The sequence below is a fragment of the Perognathus longimembris genome, chromosome 12, assembly GCF_023159225.1.
Source record: "Perognathus longimembris pacificus isolate PPM17 chromosome 12, ASM2315922v1, whole genome shotgun sequence".
Lineage (NCBI taxonomy): Eukaryota > Metazoa > Chordata > Mammalia > Rodentia > Heteromyidae > Perognathus > Perognathus longimembris.
Window position 1 is genome coordinate 68,912,007 of NC_063172.1, and position 19,024 is coordinate 68,931,030.

Here is a 19,024-nt window from a genome sequence, read left to right on the forward strand (position 1 = left end):
TAGGTATTTTATGTTTTTGGGGGCTATTGCAAAAGGAGTTGCTTTCCTGATTTCAGCCTCGGTCTTCGGGTTGTTAGCATAGAGAAAGGCCATTGATTTTTGAAGGTTTATTTTATATCCTGCAACTTTGCCAAAGTTTTGGATCAGCTCTAGTAGCTTGGGGGTAGAGTCTATGGGATTCTTTAGGTATAGGATCATGTCATCTGCGAAGAGAGAAAGTTTAACTTCATCTTTTCCTATTTGTATCCCCTTTATATTCTCTTCTTGCCCAATTGCTCTGGCTAGGAATTCTAGTACTATGTTGAAGAGCAGGGGAGAGAGTGGACATCCCTGCCTTGTTCCTGATTTTAAAGGGAATGGCTTTAGTTTTTCACCATTTAGAGTTATGCATGCTGTTGGTTTGTCATAAACTGCCTTGATTATATTCAGGAATGTTCCCTGGAATCCCAGTTTTTCCAGGGCTTTTAGCATAAATGGGTGCTGGATTTTATCAAACGCTTTTTCCGCATCCAGCGATAAAACCATGTGGTTCTTTACCTTGCTCCGGTTGATGTGGTGGATTACATTAATTGACTTGCGTATATTAAACCAGCTTTGCATCCCTGGGATGAATCCAGTTTGATCGTGGTGTATGATTTTTTTGATGACCTGTTGAAGTCGAATGGCCAGAGTTTTGTTGAGAATTTTTGCATCTATGTTCATCAGGGAGATTGGTCTGTAGTCCTCTTTCCGTGATGAGTCTCTGCCTGGTTTTGGGATGAGGGTTATACTGGCTTCATAAAATGAGTCTGGTAGTGAACGTTCTTTTTCAATTTCATTGAAGAGTTTGAGAAATATTGGAGTGAGTTCTGTTTTGAAGGCCTTGTAGAATTCTGCGGTGAATCCGTCTGGACCTGGGCTTTTCTTGGATGGGAGATCATTTATTGCCGTTTCTATTTCAATACTGGATATGGGTCTGTTTAGAAGGTTTAAATCTTCATGGTTCAGTTTGGGGGTATCGATTTTTTCTAGGAAATCATCCATTTCTTCCAAGTTCTCCAATTTGTTGGCATAAACGTTTGCAAAATAGTCCCTTATTATTTTCTGAATTTCGGTTATTTCTGTGGTGATGCTACCTGTTTCATCTCTTATCTTGTTTATTTGAGTGTGCTGCCTTCGTTTTTTGGTCAGGTTTGCCAGGGGTCTGTCTATCTTGTTGATTTTTTCAAAGAACCAACTCTTTGTTTTGTTGATTCTTTCGATGTTTTTTTTCGTCTCTAATTGATTTAATTCTGATTTGATTTTAATTATTTGCTTCCGTCTATTGACTTGGGGTTTGGCTTGCTGTTCTCTCTCCAGAAAATTAAGGTGCTTCCTTAAATTACTGAGTTGCTGTTTCTCCAGTTTGTTGATGTATGTACTCCGAGATATAAATTTTCCTCTGAGTACTGCCTTTGCTGTGTCCCAAAGGAGCTGGTACTTTGTGTCCTCAACTTGGTTGAAGTCCATAAACATTTGAATTTCCGTTTTAATTTCTTCAATGATCCACTGATGGTTCAGCAGTGTGTTCTTTAGTTTCCATGAATTGTGGGATTTTCTGTGGTGGCTGTTTGAGTTGAGCTCTAATTTTATTCCATTGTGGTCTGAGAGAATGCAGGGAATGATTTTGATACTTCTGAATTTGTACAGATTTTCTTTGTGCCCTAAGATGTGATCTATTTTGGAGAATGTTCCATGTGCTGCCGAAAAGAATGTGTATTCTGTCCTTGCTGGGTGGAATATTCTGTAGATGTCGATTAGGTCTATTTGGTCTATGCAATTGTTTAGTTCTGTGGTTTCTTTGTTCAGTTTTTGGCGTGTTGATCTGTCCAGAGGTGATAGTGGAGTGTTAAAATCCCCCACTATCATTGTGTTTGGGTCTATGAATGTTTTTAGAGCCAGTAGTGTTTGTTTGATGAAGTTGGGTGCTCCTGCATTTGGTGTGTAGATATTTAGGATGGTTATTTCTTCCTGTTGGAGAGATCCTTTTACTAGTATGTAGTAACCTTCTTTGTCTCTTCTTACCTTTTTTAATTTGAAGTCAATTTTGTCTGATACTAGGATTGCAACTCCAGCCTGCTTATGGGGGCCATTTGCTTGATAGATTTGTTTCCAGCCTTTCACTTTTAGAAGATGTTTACTTTTGCTGGATAGATGTGTCTCTTGGAGGCAGCAGAAAGATGGATCTTGATTTTTGATCCAACTTACGAGCCTATGTCATATGATTGGAGAATTAAGTCCATTAATGTTGACAGTTAGGATTGAGAGGTGATCATTTGTTCCTTTCATTATCACTATCTTGTTTAAAGCTGTGTCTTCCCATTTCTTGATCTAGTGTTTACTAATTAGGGTTCATTTCTCTGTCTGTGTGGGGATCTTGATTATTTTCCCTGTATAGTACATCTTTAAGGATTTTGTGTAAAGCTGGTTTGGTGGAGATATATTGTTTCAGTTTTTCCTTATTGTGGAAGACTTTTATTTGACCTTCGGCTATGAAGGAGAGTTTGGCTGGGTACAGAATTCTTGGTTGGTAGTTATTTTTATTTAGAGTTTGGTATACTTCATTCCAGGCTTTCCTTGCTTTCATGGTCTCTGCTGAGAAGTCTGGGGTAATTCTGATTGCTTTTCCTTTATATGTGATTGTTTTCTTTGCCCTAACAGCTTTGAGTATTTTTTCCTTGCACTCTGCTGAAGCTGTTTTGATCACAATGTGTCGGTGGGAAGTCCTATTCTGGTCTGGTCGATTTGGGGTTCTAAATGCTTCTTGTATCTGTATAGGACTTTCCTTCTGGATGTTTGGGAAGTTCTCAGCTAATATTTTGTTAAATAGGTTGCCTATCCCATTAACCTCTTTCTCCAAGTTTTCCTCTATACCTATTATCCTTAAATTGGGCTTCCTGATTGTGTCTTGAATCTCCTGTAGCGATCTGTTTTGTTGATTGGACTGGATTTGTATTGATTTTTGATCTTTCTCCATAGAATCTAAGGAATCTTCAGCTCCTGAGAGTCGATCCTCTGCTTCAGTTAGTCGGGACTGTAGGCTAGCTACTTGATTTCGAATCTCTTTTCCTTCTGACTGGTCTTTCCTGATGCTTTCCATGTCATTTCTTAGGTCCTGTATGGACTTCTTTACTTCATTAACTTAATTAATTTGGTTTTGAGTGTTGTCTCTCAAATCTTTAAGCTGGGTAGCTATCTTTTCATTTCACTCTTGAAGCTCATTTATCTTTCTATTTGTGGATGCCATGAAATTCTCCATTAATTTTTGCTTTGCCTCCTCACGCTCTAACATAATTGACTGAAGAGATTCAAACTTTTCATTTATCATGTTTATCAGTAGACTTTGTAGAGCATTTTGGGGGTTCTCTTCTATGTTTTTGATTGACTGCTCTGCTTCCTGCTTGTTTTGAGTGGGGGATAAGACTTCATTGTTTGCCATCTTTCTTGTGTTTCTTCTGCCCATTTGAATTGGGAATGCCAGTCTACCAGCACCTGTGAGCACCGTTTAAGACCCAAAGCAGCCCTTACCAAGCACTGTTGTGTAAATCTTACAAGATCACAATTATATACAGATAATTTGTATGCCTGTCTATAAAGTTAGATTTGGTGTTCCTAAAGAATACAATTTCAATATAACAACCGATCCTGGGCCCTGTATTCAGTAGTTACTTATTTACTGTTACAACCCTATATGCAATTCTTGTTTTTATATTAAGTTCTTTTAGGACTGGCTTTCTCTATGAACCCCTTTGATTCACTCGTATTAAGCTGGGATACCCTCTATCCAATAACCAGGAGTCAATGGAACCTGGAAGTCCAGGCAGTAAGTCAGGAGGGTAAGTTGGAGGTAGTAAAGAGAATAGAGTAAAATGTATTTGGGGGGTGGTGGTGATTTTGGTTTAGTTTCAGTGACGTGGAAATGTGGAGAAGAGTAGAATCAGTAGAAAGAACAATGTTGAAATGACAGACACTGGAGAGTTAGCAGAAAAGGGTGGAGGTGTTATTTATAGGAAAGTAATTTTTAAAGGAAGAGGACGCAACGAGAGAAATAAAGTAAAAATACTGGAAGACAGATACACAAAACAGAGAAAAATTATTTAAAAAGGAAGCATAAGTAAATAAAAAGGAAAATAACAGAAAAGGAACAACCCAAACAAATAAACAAACCCCCAAAAAACTTGATAAAGCAAACTGGTAAAAATGGAAAACAAACAAACAAAAAACAAACAAACCAAAAAACAAAAAAAACAACCAATGATGTTTCAGATGTGAAAAAATTAAAAAGAAAAAAAAAAGTTTAAAAAAAGTTTGAAAAGAAAAAGAAACCAGTCTCTGGTTTCCCTGCAATGGACTGCAGTTTATTTTCCTGATTGGCTGGTTTGACTTGATTTCACTTGGCAAGGGGTGGTTCTGTTCTGACCTTCTCCCCTGTTGGTGCAATCGTGGGTCTCTGAGGTTCACACAGCTTGCAGGCAGGCCTTGGGTGTCCTCTGTAGATGGGGAGGTGAGCAGTCTCAGGAACTGTGGCTCCTCTGTCTGCTGTGGGGCCACTGCCTTTGATGCCTGGTCTTGACTAGGCTGTGAACACAGCAGGGCGGGGCGCCTCTGGCCTGTTTTGCTCCGCTGAGAGTTGCTTGCCTGAGGGAGGTGGCCTCCTTGGCATAGGTGGGTATGGAGTGCAGCTCCGTTTTGGGCTGGGATTTAGCTTCCTCTGTGATGGGACCGTTTAGCTGTCCCAGGAACTGTTTGTTCCTCCCTCTGGTGTTTCCGTGCCCCTGGTAGCTGCTCAGAGCTTTTGCTTTAAGTTTAGAAATTCCGGCGGGCAGGGCGGGGCACCTCTGGCTAAGCACCGGACTCGCCTCCCGTCAAGGCAGGGGGCGTTCTTCTGGGCGGAGATGGTTCTCACTGATTCTGTCCCTCCTGCCCTTTTCAAAGATGGCTTTTTTGACCTCGCTTTCCCCAGGCCCGCTTCAGTTCCAGTCTGGTCTGACCCTATGCCAGTGGCAAAGATGGCGCTTTCTCTGGCGGTGGGGACAGGGATGCCTTCCAGAAGCTGGACTGTGGGCACAAGTGAGGATAACTTTTGTGGGGTACTCACGCTGTCTCTGCGATGTCAGGTCCTTCGTGCTCAGCTGCCGTCTGGTGTATTTAACACTTTAGCTGTGCGGAGTGCGGGGGGCTGTGCCCGGCACCGTGCCGGAGCTGGCGCTGGCGCGGCGGCGGGACGCCGCCCGGAGCTCAAATCTGTGTTTTCAGACCAGCAAAGTCGATTTTTCCTTCCTGTTCAGAATCCCTGTACTGTTAGAACTTACTTTGGCTGTCTTTCTAGGAGTAACAGTTCCTATGGGGCGAGAAAACTACGATATTGGAGGGAGCTCTGCAAGGGCTCTCTCCCTTTGGTAGTTTAACAATTAACAGTCATATTGGTGAAATTTAATTCTGATGTCTCCTGTTGATTTTGTTGAGAAGATCTCTCTGTGAAATCTCCAGCTGGTGTTGTATTGTGGACTACCTTAAATTATGCTAACATAGTTCAATACTCAATTAGTGTGGGAAGAAACAGAATTACAATTTCACCTTGTTAATTTGACCCCTTCATCATGGCATTAAGAAATTGTCACTTTTTGATTCTTTCATTAAACTCTATTTCAAATGATGTGTTATAGATACTATTGTGGTTTTTCTTTTTTAAGTAAAAAGAAACTTCTTCTGTATGGAGTGCTTTGTTCTAATTCCTTTTTATATATTGTATTTTTAAAGGCGATGTACAGGGAGATTACAGATACATAAGTCAGGTAATGCGTACATTTCCTTTTTAATCATGCACCTCTTCCCTCATTTCTCTCAGTTTTTCCCACCTGAATACCTCTCTGATAAGTGTTATATTTGAATTTCAACCTAAGGTCTAGTATGTATCACTGCTGTCTTCATTCATCATTTGTCTGACCATTTTTCTACTCCTCCTTAACCTCACCAAAACAGATAAACTAACATAAAAGAAATAAATAAAAACCAGTGACAAAAGAGAAAACAAAGAACAAAATGGAAAAGAAAAATACAAAAATCTCATGTTTACATTTCTTGGGGATTCATTTCAGATGAGATCGGGCGCATTCAGGGTGGTATGGCCATAGACTTGGGGGATCATTTCAACAAACATGATTTTAAGATCTTATATATAAAGCTATTGAGCCTTTGTGATATTCTCTTGAGAATATTCCCCTCGATCTCACTATGTGAATGTGTAGAATCCTGTATAATTTACCATGTCTAAGTGTAAGTTTTTGTCTTTTACCATCCAGTGGAATTACTTGTAAATATATTGTAGATATATATTATGAACACATTTTGGTTACAAAGAGAGCAACCACGTAACCTATGTTTCTTTGAGTCTGGCTTAGGTTTATGCTACATTTCCCAGTATTTCCATTTCCTTATGAAGGTAGAAATATATTTCAGAGTCATAAAATGCCATTTTGTATATATACCACATTTTGTTGATCCATTCATCCTCTGAGAGGTATCTAGGTTTATTCCACATCTTTCCTATAGTAAACAATGCTGCAATGTATGTGATCGGGTGATGCCTTTACTGTGGCCTCACTTGTGTATTAGTGGATGAATGCCCAGGAGGGGAATTGCTGGTTCATAGGGAAGCTCTATGTTTAACTCTTTTGAGGAACTTTCATAATGCTTTCAAGAGTGGTTAAACAAGTTTACGTTCACAGGAACAGTTTAGTAGTGTTCCCTTTTGTCCACGTCCCTGACAGCATCTGCAATTGTGAGTTTCCTTCATAATGAGCAACATACTGTGGTGAGGTGGAATTGCAATGTTTTTTTCCTTTGCATTTCTTTCGTGGCCATTCTTATTTCTTCCTCAGACAAATCTCTGAGTCTTTAGGCCATTTATTAGTTGGGTTATTTTTTTGTTTGAGGATTTATTTTGTGTTGAGTTTATATATTTTAGGAATGCGGCCATTGTCTTATGCACAGTTACTAAAGACCTTCTCTCATTTGAGGGCCTATTTATCTTGGTAGGTATGTCATTTGTCATGCAGAAATGCTTCATTTGGAAAGCAATCCCATTCATCTGGACTTTCAGTGAATTTTTGTAATTGCGGATCTTGACTCCACCCATTTTATTAGGATCATTTCCTTGAAAAATGTTATTCTAGGCTTTAAGTTTAAGCATGTAATTTCTGTTGGCAAGAAAGGTGTCTTGTAGACTGCAGATGGACAAGTTTTGCTTTGTAATCCAGTTTCTCAATCTGTCATGTACTTGGAGTTTTAATTCTATTGAGAAGTATTTAGTAACCCCACCCATGTTATTCACCTATTTGGTGTCTGTGCCTCATCTTTTCTTATTATATTTATCTGATTATCTCAGCAGGGACATTTTTGTTCTGCTACTATCATGTTCTGGATGGCTTTCTATATGTAGGACATCTTTGCCTTTCTTTTTTTGCTGGTTTCCTGTAGAAAATTATTTCAATTTTTCTTTTTATGCAATTTTTCATGTGTCCTACAAATATGAAAGGGTGCTTTGCTGGGTACGTCCTATTTGTTATTTGCCTGTAAGCTATGGAATACACGATTTCAACTCTCCTTATTTTCATTGTCTCAGCTGAGAAATTTGTACTTTTCTAACAATTTTTCCTTTATAAGCAACCAATTGCTTCTTTCTGATAGCTTCCATAATTATTTCTTTGGTCTCTACTGATCCTGTGGGAATAACAGTGTGACAACAGGATGTTTTATTCTGGTCTGGTTAGATTGGACTTCTATGGCTTCTTGAGCCTGAATGTGTCTATATTTTTTTCATGGTAAGGAACCTCTCTGGGAGAATTCTGTTAAATACGTTACCTACATCTATCATCGCACCGTCTTCTCCTTCCTGAAAACTTAGTCTTAAATTAGGCCTTTTAATTGATCCCTGAAATTCTTGCTCGCTCCTTCATTGTTTCTTACATTTGTTCTAGAAAAGTGTCCCGCTTTCTATCTATTCTGTTTTCTGTGTCCTGTATTCTGTTGTCAAGAATTTCTACTCTTTATTTCTTTCCCTTATACTTGATTATTTTTCGTGGCTTCCATCACTTTCCTGAAGTATTCTTTTGGCCTTTATGCACTCCTTTATTTCCTTGGTTGATCTGTGTCATCACTCATATCATTTTCCCAAAGACAATATTTTCATTGGACCCCTTTCCATCTGATACTCATTTATGTCTCCTTGTACATGCCATGAATTTTTTTTTTTTTTTTGGCCAGTCCTGGGCCTTGGACTCAGGGCCTGAGCACTGTCCCTGGCTTCTTTTTGCTCAAGGCTAGCACTCTGCCACTTGAGCCACAGCGCCACTTCTGGCAGTTTTCTGTATATGTGGTGCTGGGGAATTGAACCCAGGGCCTCATGTATACGAGGCAAGCACTCTTGCCACTAGGCCATATCCTCAGCCCCTGCCATGAATTCTTGTACTAATCTTTACTTACTTTCATAATGTTCATGGATTGCCTTGTGTATGTTTTATTCTTCTCATAAATGTTTTTAGAATTGTATTTTTAAAGAATAAATACAACTGTCTCTTCATTATCTGCCCTGTAGCCTGCTTATTTTCTGGAAAAACTTATCTTCCTTTATTTGCCACTTTTTCTATTTCTATGCATTCTTTCTGTCCATTTTGAATAATTTGTATTTCCATGTTGCTTCCACTGATTCCTACTTTGAACAAAGTATGTTAATTTCATTATATTCATTTCTTTAGAATGTACACACACACATATACCATTGCACACATAAATATGACAAAACATAAAAAATTCTATTATCTTCTCTACTCCTTAATGTTCTTTTTTTCCAATATCTCAAACTAAATATATTGGGAAGAGAGTAGGGATTTGTGCAATTTCCAGTTATGGCTTTGGAAGATGGATTTAAATGTAAACCTTCCTCACAATTTTTTCTGCATCCCCCTTGTTGGAGGTTCCTCTCTCAATAATTAGTTCCTTAGAGTTGGTGGATTGAATTTGGTATCCCTACATAAATAAAAAATTCCCTCACCTGATATTTAAGCTCTTATTAAATTTCAAATTGCAGGAAGAGCTGGTCATTAGGTTGGATTAGTAAACACAGCTTCCTATAGAATCTTTATGAAATGAGGCTTTGCTTCTGAAAGATGCTATTTAAATTAAAAATAGCTCAACCTGCAATATAACTACATAACATAAACTGGGAGGCTTAAAACACAAATTTTCAAACAGGTGGAGATTGTTTCCCAAGGTGAAGAGAACAAAATATTGGGTGTCACATAAAAGCCTTCTCTATGATTAATGGAAAATTTTTGCTGTGCTCTGTGTGTGGTAGTGAAAAGCAAGCAATCTCTCCCTCACTTAACTAAATTTCTCAAGTATATTGATAAATTTCTTTCATGTCCTTATGTAATCCTATATACAAGCACAAGACATGACATTCATATTCCATCCAGAGTAACAATAATGTTTTAACATATTTATTGTCAGAGGAGCAAACATTCAGTCCATCAAAGTTATAAACTTGGAATAGCCCTCCTGAATATCTATGTCCATTATACAGGTTTTCCATCAAGAGCTACCAGCTTGTTTTGGCCTTGGCTTTTGCTGTTGAAGAGATCAACATAAACCCTGATCTTTTACATAACTTGACTCTAGGATTTGATATCTATGATATTCGATATGGAACATCGACCTTATTTAAAAATCCCTTCATTTGCCTCTTTGGGAAGTACAAGATTCCAAACTATAACTGTTTGAGAGAGAGCAAGTCTATGGCAGTCCTTACAGGAACTTCAGGAGCAATATCTTCCCTCATTGGGACACTGCTGGACATCTACAGGTTTCCGCAGGTGACAGTGGGAGGGGCGAAGGATACTAGTAATGTATAATTTGGTGTCAATTCAGGTGTTAGGAGAGAATGGTAAGAAGAGGCTGGATTTATGAACCTATAAAATTTTGTTATGTCAAAGTGTAAATCTTCAAAGAGAATTGTATATGTATAGTCCCATTGTTTTAGAAAGGTTATGGAAAACTTAGAGCAGACAAAGGGACTTTCCTAGAGGGTTAAGTTTTATCATTACTTTTCTTTAGCAAATCAGGAAATTGAAAGAAAACCTTATTCCTAATTAATGAGAAAAAGTTAATGAGAACAAAGCAGACAGTAATGTGTGGTTCAAGTAGTAGAATGCTACCTTTGAGGGTATAAGGCAAGCAGTGCATGTGATACTGATTTCCTGGACCTGTACTGCCAACACACACAAAGAAACACACATACATGCACACTCATGTGTAAGACATTTTGAATGAAGGTAGTCAGACTCAGAAAGAGAAAGTATGTATGTGTTTTTCACATGTGTAAAATATGGACATGAAATATTTAAAAATATGGAACACTCATATTCACTTACATGTATACATGATTACTCTGGCTAAATTATCAGAATAGAATTATCAGGATAGAATTTCATGGTGCAACTTCCCTTATAAAATAGACAGTGTAAACAATGAATATAAGAATACTGAAGCATATCTTCTCTGAGAGGGGTTCAGTGTTATGGGGATGTAGAAGGTGGCAGAGGAAGAAGAAACAGATAGGTGGACAAATACAATGTAAGATTCAATGTACATATGTGAAATGGAACTACTGAAGTCAGGATACAGGGGGTGGAGATATGGAAGAGGAGGTGATGGTAACTGACAAAAATGAAGAAGCATCATACAAACAAATTTATATGTTGTAAAATAATTGGTAAATTTAATTGTTTTTCAAAAACTAAAAGGAAAGCCTACCTTTCACCTACATCATGTTTATACAGTATACATCATGTCTGGGATTATGCTAGATGGAAATCATGTCATTCATGAACCATCCTAATTTCATTCCCTTTAGCTTACCACTGGGCCTTTTGATCATACCCTGAGAGACAAGAACAAGTTTCCTGGTCTCTATCAGATGGCCCCAAAGGACACATCGATAGCCACTGCCATGGTCTTATTATTGCTTCACTTCAGCTGGAATTGGGTGGTATTGTTATCCTTACAGGATGAGAATGATTTGTGGATTCTTCCTGCATTGAAAGAAGAGATGGCCAGGAATAGAGTTTGTGTGGACATTGAGCTAGCATTTTCAAAACAGGTCATCTTAAATGTTTTCAAATTCATGGGAAGTTATAACCAGATCAATAAATCTTCAGCAAATGTCTTCATCATATATGCTGATAATGAATTCCTAGATCAAGTAATGATGTGTATTGAACAATTTTTAATGAAAGGCAAAGTTTTTATCATGAACTCAGAGTGGGACTCAACCTTGAGGAAAAGATATTTTATTCTAGGTTCACTGCATGCACGTATCATTTTTACACACTATCACCCAGAGGTTTCTGGATTCAAAAATTTTGTCAATGCAGTTAAGCCTTCCAAATATCCAGAAGACTTTTTCCTTGCTAGGCTGTGGTTTCTCTCTTTCAATTGCTCAGATTCTGAATCTGACTGTGTCATGTGGGAAAGTTGTTCTCATAATGCCTCCTTGGGTTGGTTGCCTGGGCACATTTTTTATATGACTATGTCTGCAGACAGCTACAATGTATACAACACTGTGTATTCTGTGGCCCAGGCTCTCCATGAGATGCTTCTTCATCAAACAGAAGTACAAACAATGGAAAAGAGAAAATGGGCAGTTCTTTCCCCTGCAAAGGTAGGGCCTTCTATGTTGGATTGCACACACCATGAAGAAAGTCATTTTGGACAGATGTATCTAACTGTATGAAATTAACTAATTCAAGTATTTTTCCAAAACCCAAGAAACTATACTTCTTTAAATGTCTGTGAAATTCTCCAGGCATGTGTTCATGTGCTCTTCAGGGAAAGGAGGCCACTAAAAATGAAAAGTTGTTTTCCCTGCTTCTAAAAATTCTTTTAGTTACAAATAACATCAACATCCTAATCCCTAATGTTTTGAAAACTGTAAAATCACCATTTCCCTCTGCATTTCTCAAGTAACTGCAAATGATGACCTCCTATATGTAATTATCTATATTTTCATGAATAATCCAGTTGAGTTCTACTTTACCTATTCAAAATTTACAAATTCACAACACAGACATTCACAAAATTACTTGTCAAGGAAAACTGTAGATAGGCCACTGAAAATTGTGTCATTTGTGACTATATACATGGGATTTGTTTCTGTTGGAAAGAGGCCTTCTATTTCTTTGTTGAGTGGGCAAGCTTCCTAAATATTATTTTTATTCTTCTGCAAATTTTCCTCTGATATACTTCATTATATGCCTCTAATGTTCTTGAATTCTGAAGCAGAATTTTTAAGGCAATCAGGAGCTTTTCTTAGTTCAGGTCTTCCATCTTAACTGTAGACTAGATTTCACCCTCAATCAATGTATCTCTTCTAGTTGCATCCTTTTCTGAAGAACATCCAATTTCACAACCCTGCTGGAGATCAAGTGTTTTTGCATGACGAAAAGAAATTGGAACCAGAGTTTGATATTGTGAATATTTGGAATTTTCCAGAAGGTCTTGAACTTAAAGTGAAAGTAGGAAAGTTTTCTCCATATACTCTACGAGGCCATCAACTATCTTTATCTGAAGATATGGTACAGTGGGCCATAGGAACTACAGAGGTGTGATGGATAACTTTGTAATGATTTTCAGAATATATTAGGAAGCAAAATTTATCCTTAAATTCTGTACCTGGTTAGGTGCTGGCAACTTACTCCTATAACACTAGCTACATACCTGGCTGAGGTCTAAATATCACGTTTTCCAATCAGTCCTAGCAGGAAAACCTGTGAAAGGCATCACCAATTAACCATCAATAGGATCTCTGAATCATTCACTAGGATTAGCCGTAAGCAACGAATCTCATACAAGACCTATGCTGAGATCTCAGTTCAAGACTTAGTTCTGGCACACACACACACACACACACACACACACACACACACGCACACGCACATACACACACAAATTTATACCGTATGTACTCACTACCAACTAATATTTTACCTTTAAATATTTCCAACTTGAGAAATTGCATGATGGACTATTGCATAGGAAAGGAACAGAATAACTGAACAGGGATGGGCACTCGTGCCACGTACTTTAATTCTGTCTTCTCATGCTGCTGTCAGCTTTAGATCTCAGATTACAGGTCATGTCAACTCTGTAGAAAAATCTGTGAGGCCTTTATCTCCTTTATGTCCTTTAACTACAAAATAGCTCAAGTGGAGATTTGCCTCAACTGGTGGAATCCTAATCTCGAACAAAAATTTTCAAAGGCAGGGCCCAGACTGAATTCACACTACCTTCAAATGAAAATTTAACTCCTCTGTCCATCACATTGAAAACAAAATTACATTAATAAAATAAGTTACCATTGTGTTCCTCAATTTTTTAAAAGTTTTTATTATCAAACTGAATTACAGAGAGGTTACAGTTTCATACATTAGGCATTGGATACATTTCTTGTACTGTTTGTTACCTCGTCCCTCATTTTCCCTTCCTCCTCCCCCTTTCCCTCCCCCCCCCATGAGTTGTTCAGTTCATTTACACCAAACAGTTTTGCAAGTATTGCTTATGTAGTTGTTTGTCTTTTTTCACCCTGTGTCTCTCTATTTTGGTATTCCCTTTCAATTTCCTAGTTCTAATACCAGTATACATGGTTTCCAATATACTCAGATAACATACAGAGATAGTGTAGGTAAAACCACAGGAAGGTCATACAAGAAGATAATCAATAATAGAAGCTACAGTTACACATGGCACGTTGAAAGTAGTTACAACTGTGATATAACAATCATTTCCATAACATGGAGTTCATTTCACTTAGCATCATCTTATGTGTTCATAAGGGTATAGCCATTGGGCTCTTGTAATCCTCTGCTATGACTTGCCTAGACCTGTGCTAATTATTCCCTGTAAGGGAGACCATAGAGTCCACGTTTCTTGGGGTCTGGCTCACTTCACTTAGTATAACTTTTTCCAAGTCCTTCCATTTCCTTACGAATGGGGCAATGCCATTCTTTCTGATAGAGGCATAAAATTCCATTGTGTATATGTACCACATTTTCCTGATCCATTTGTCTACTGAGGGGCATCTGGGTTGGTTCCAGATTTTCGCTATGACAAATTGTGCTGCGATGAACATTGTTGTGCTGATGGCTTTAGTGTGATTTTGTTTGTCGTCTTTTGGATAGATACCCAAAAGTGGGGCTGCTGGGTCATAGGGGAGTTCTATGTTTAGCCTTCTGAGGAATCTCCATACTGCTTTCCAGAGTGGCTGAACCAGTTTACATTCCCACCAACAATGAAGTAGGGTTCCCTTTTGGCCACATCCCCTCCAACAATTGTTATTGTTAGTTTTCTTGATATATGACATTCTTACTGGGGTGAGATGGAATCTCAATGTTGTTTTGATTTGCATTTCTTTTATGGCCAGTGATGTAGAGCACTTTTTCTTTTTCTTTTTGTTTTTTTTTTTTTTGGCCAGTCCTGGGCCTTGAACTCGGCCTGAGCACTGTCCCTGGCTTCCTTTTTGCTCAAGGATAGTACTCTGCCACTTGAGCCACAGTGCCACTTCTGTGCCACAGTGCCATTTTCTGTGTATGTGGTGCTGGGGAATCGAACCCAGGGCCTCATGTATACGAGGCAAGCTCTCTCACCACTAGGCCATATTCCCAGCCCTGTAGAGCACTTTTTCATATGTCTCTTGGCCATTCTCATTTCCTTATCAGAGAAGTCTCTTTTTAAGTCTTTAGCCAACTTGATGAGGGGGCTATTGGTTCTTTGTGGTTTTGTTTTGAAGAAAGGTAATTTTTTTAGTTCTGCATATATTTTACATATGAGGCCTTTGTCCATTGAATGGCCGGTAAAGATCTTCTCCCAATCTGTGGGCTTTCTGTTTATCTTGCGAGCTATGTCCTTTGCCCTGCAGAAGCTCTGAAGTTTGATGCAGTCCCATTTGTCTAACCTTTCTTTGATTTGTAGCCTGTCTGGGTCTTTGTTAAGGAAGTTCCATCCTGTGCCAAGGAGCCCAAGGGTTTCTTCCTACTCCTTCCTTTTGTGTTTTCAGGGTGTTTGTTTTGATTTCGAGGTCTTTGATCCACTTGCAATTGATTTTGGTGCAGGGTGATATATAAGGATCTAGTTTTAGTTTGTTGCATGTGTTTAACCAGTTTTGCCAGCACCGTTTGTTAAAGAGGCTATCTTTCTTCCAGAGTATTGTTTTAGCTCCTTTATCAAAGATTAAGTAGGCATAGTTCTGTGGGTTTAATTCTGGTTCTTCAATTCTGTTCCATTGATCTTCAGGCCTGTTCCAGTGCCAATACCAAGATGTTTTTATTACTATAGCTTTATAATACAGTTTGAAGTTGGGTATTGTAATTCCTCCAGCACTGTTCTTTCTCCTTAGGATTGTTTTTGCTATTCTAGGTCTTTTATTGTTCCATATGATTTTCTGTATTGCTTCCTCTATTTCATTAAAAAATGGTGTTGGGATATTAATGGGTATTGCAGTGAATTTGTAGATAGCCTTTGGCAATATTGCCATTTTGAATGTTTCTCAATGTTTGTTGAGAATATTATCATAAAATATAAATTAAAAATTTTTTCAGTGATGGGGCTTGAACTGGTTCTGGAAGCTGTCCATGAGCTCTTCATCTTAAGCCTAGTGCTCTACAACTTGAGCCACAGCACCATTTCCAGTATTTCTGGTTGTTAATTGGAGATAAGTGTCTCAAGCACTTTCCTCCCCAGGCTGGTTTTGAACCATTCTTAAATCTCAGCCTCCTGATTGCCAGGGTTATACTCATGAGCCACTGGTGCCCAGCTAAATTACTTTTCACTAAGGAGGTATCTATGCTGTGACAAAATATCAGAGCAATCATTTTATGTGTTGTAAAGGTTTATTTTGCTTCATTTCCTGGGAGTTCCATTCACTGGTAAATTGCCTGCTACTTAGGCACCTTTGGTGAGAGGAATCAGTGAAGGAGCATGAGCTTTAAAAACAAGATTGACACTGCATGGCTACTAGATGAATTAGAAGAAGAAGAGCCTAGAGTTCAAATAACCCTGAAAAAGAGAGGCTTATGAATTACCTTGCAGCATTCTTTCAATGCTTCAAAGATGACTTTTGTTCCTCACCACTCATCAGCTACAAATAAGTATAAAATAACAAAGAATAACATGAATTCAAGAAACTCCATAGGGCCAGCCACTAGGACTTACTTTTTTTACCTTTGATGTCTACAACTCTCAATAATTCAAAATATTAGATAGAGATCAAAGTTATAAAACATAAGCCTTTTGTGTTATGAAGTGGAATCTATAACAGCATTCAATTAAATGACCACATTATATTTGCATAAAATACTATGCTTAATAATCTTATTCTTTAAAATAATGGAATTTTCAGAGTGTCAGGTACACATCTGAAGTGTTACTGATACATACCTGATTTTCCTCAGCCTCCTCACTCTGTCTGCAGTCAGAGTTGTCATCCTGGATTCAGGAAATCTCCTCAGGAGGGAAAGGCTGCCTGTTGTTTTGATTGCACTCCTTGTTCAGAAAATGAGATGGCTAATGAGACAGGTAAGTGCATGACTCAGGGAGAAAATTAGTACTCTCTCCTAGTGTCCCCCAAGCCAGGCAACACAAGGGTTATTTTTTAGAATTTCAGCATCAAAGTTTTTCTTCCTTCACTTAGCAATCTAATGGTGACCAGAGTGATGCTGCTCCTTGAAAAAGAAATCACAGGCTCTGAATTATGTGGATCTTTAATTTTTCCATATTGCTGTATGTACATAGATTCAAGTAATAACTAATATAACTTTAATACTTAGGGAAAATGTAGGAGAATGGAAAAGGAATAGGCTGGACTTAATTGTCAACATGCGAGGACTGTTTATTGAAGAACCTTGAAGGGCACAGACCTTCCCACCAGTTTGGGTGTTGTGTGAAGGGTGAATTTGAGATCAGGCTTATAAGGGGTCTGAACAAAGAGGCAGAAGTTTTTGAAAGGCCACTAGATCTAGGAAGTTGGGGGCCCACAATGGAGTCTTTGCAGCTGGACTTAGTTTAATTGCCCTGCCTCACATCAAAGCTGGTTCACATATATCTGAGGTTTTACCTGGAGTCTCATGCACCTGGGGCAATAGGGCGTGGGTCAAATCTTTAAGTGCAAAGCCTTCTTAAAGATGGTCTCCATTTTCTTCAAAGCAAACATTACTATACAAAGAAAACAGAGATGTTGCATATCTTTATGTCCTAGTGCCCAGAAATGTTCTTGCAAAAGAACAAATGTGCTGTGGGTTGAGTTCTGTGTAAGAATCAGGCACAAGATTAGTGGAAAGCATGACTGTAGGTCTTCAAAAAGTAATTTGATTTTCAATTTCGCAGCACTTTACAGGTAAGGAGGAGGGACAAATATAACTACTGCAAGGAAGGACTACAAGTCTCCTATTTATTTTGCACAGAGACAGATAGGGAGGTGAAAGCTTACTATGCACAATTTTGGATGAGTGGGTTGAGTATTGCACACAAGGCAATTATCTGGCAGCGTGAAGTGGTATAGAAAATTTTATGGGGATATTTGAAAGGGCAGTGAATAATATGTCTGATAGTCACTGTGGGTAAAAAAAAGAGAATGGAAGAATGTGTGTCAGGATATGATGAAGACATAAAATAATACTGAACAAGTTTGGTAATATTTTGTAATAGTTACCTTTATAATAATAAGTTTGACAGGTTAGAATTATCTCAATGTATGGTTTACCTAATTTCCTTTTTAAGTACTGAAAAGGGACTAATGGTTATTTGACTTCCTCACCAGACATGGAGCAGTGTGTGAAGTGCCCAGATCACCAGTATGCCAACACACAGAAAAATCAGTGCCTCCAAAGAGCCACAAGTTTCCTGGCTTATGGAGAGCCCTTGGGGATGGCCTTGGTCTGCATGTCTCTTTGTTTATCTACACTCACAGCTGCTGTTCTTGGAGTCTTTGTGAAATATCAGAACACCCCCATTGTCAAGGCGAATAACCTGGCTCTCAGCTATATCCTTCTCATCTCCCTCATCTTCTGTTTTCTCTGTCCCTTGCTCTTTATTGGCCATCCCAAAACAGCCACCTGCATTCTACAGCAAACAACATTTGGAGTTGCATTCACTGTAGCTGTTTCAGCTATCTTGGCTAAAACAGTAACTGTGGTTCTGGCTTTCAAGGTCACTTTCCCAGGGAGAAGGATGAGGTGGCTGCTGGTTTCAGGGGCTCCTAACTTCATCATTCCCATCTGTACTCTGATCCAGGTGACTCTCTGTGGACTCTGGCTGGGAACTTCTCCTCCCTTCATTGACATAGATGCACACTCAGAATATGGCCACATCATCATCCTGTGTAACAAGGGCTCCCTCATTGCTTTCTACTGTGTCTTAGGATACCTGGTTTTCCTGGCCTTGGCCAGCTTCACTGTAGCTTTCCTGGCTAGGAACCTGCCTGACACCTTCAACGAAGCCAAGTTCCTGACCTTCAGCATGCTGGTGTTCTGCAGTGTGTGGCTCACCTTCCTGCCTGTCTACCACAGTGCCAAGGGGAAAGTCATGGTGGCTACAGAAGTTTTCTCCATCTTGGCTTCCAGTGCAGGACTCCTATGCTGTATCTTTGCCCCCAAGTGCTACATCATTTTGTTGAGGCCAGATAGAAATGTTCTGCATGGCCTTAGGGACAAAACACACACTAGGTGAAATAATTACTCTTAATATGAAACTTACATGTACAGTAGAATCAATACATGGTTGAGATTAAATATGCATTCCTTTTTTCCATCTCTTTCAATTTCATTGAAGAGTTTGAGAAATATTGGTGTGAGTTCTGTTTTGAGGGTCTTGTAGAATTCTGCAGTGAATCCGTCTGGACCTGGGCTTTTCTTGGATGGGAGATCATTTATTGCCGTTTCTATTTCAATACTGGATATGG

At 38.7% G+C, this 19,024-nt stretch overlaps 1 protein-coding gene across 1 annotated transcript in view; it reads left to right on the top strand.

The window, feature by feature from the left end:
* Positions 1-18,792, top strand: part of LOC125360646 (vomeronasal type-2 receptor 116-like) — a 33,610-nt gene extending 14,818 nt beyond the window's left edge. The window contains exons 3-7 of the mRNA XM_048358678.1: positions 9,602-9,890; positions 10,931-11,737; positions 12,450-12,677; positions 16,521-16,644; positions 17,885-18,792. Coding sequence (XP_048214635.1) covers positions 9,602-9,890; positions 10,931-11,737; positions 12,450-12,677; positions 16,521-16,644; positions 17,885-18,792 — 2,356 coding nt within the window. The remainder of the gene's footprint in view (positions 1-9,601; positions 9,891-10,930; positions 11,738-12,449; positions 12,678-16,520; positions 16,645-17,884) is intronic.
* Positions 18,793-19,024: the final 232 nt, after the last annotated feature.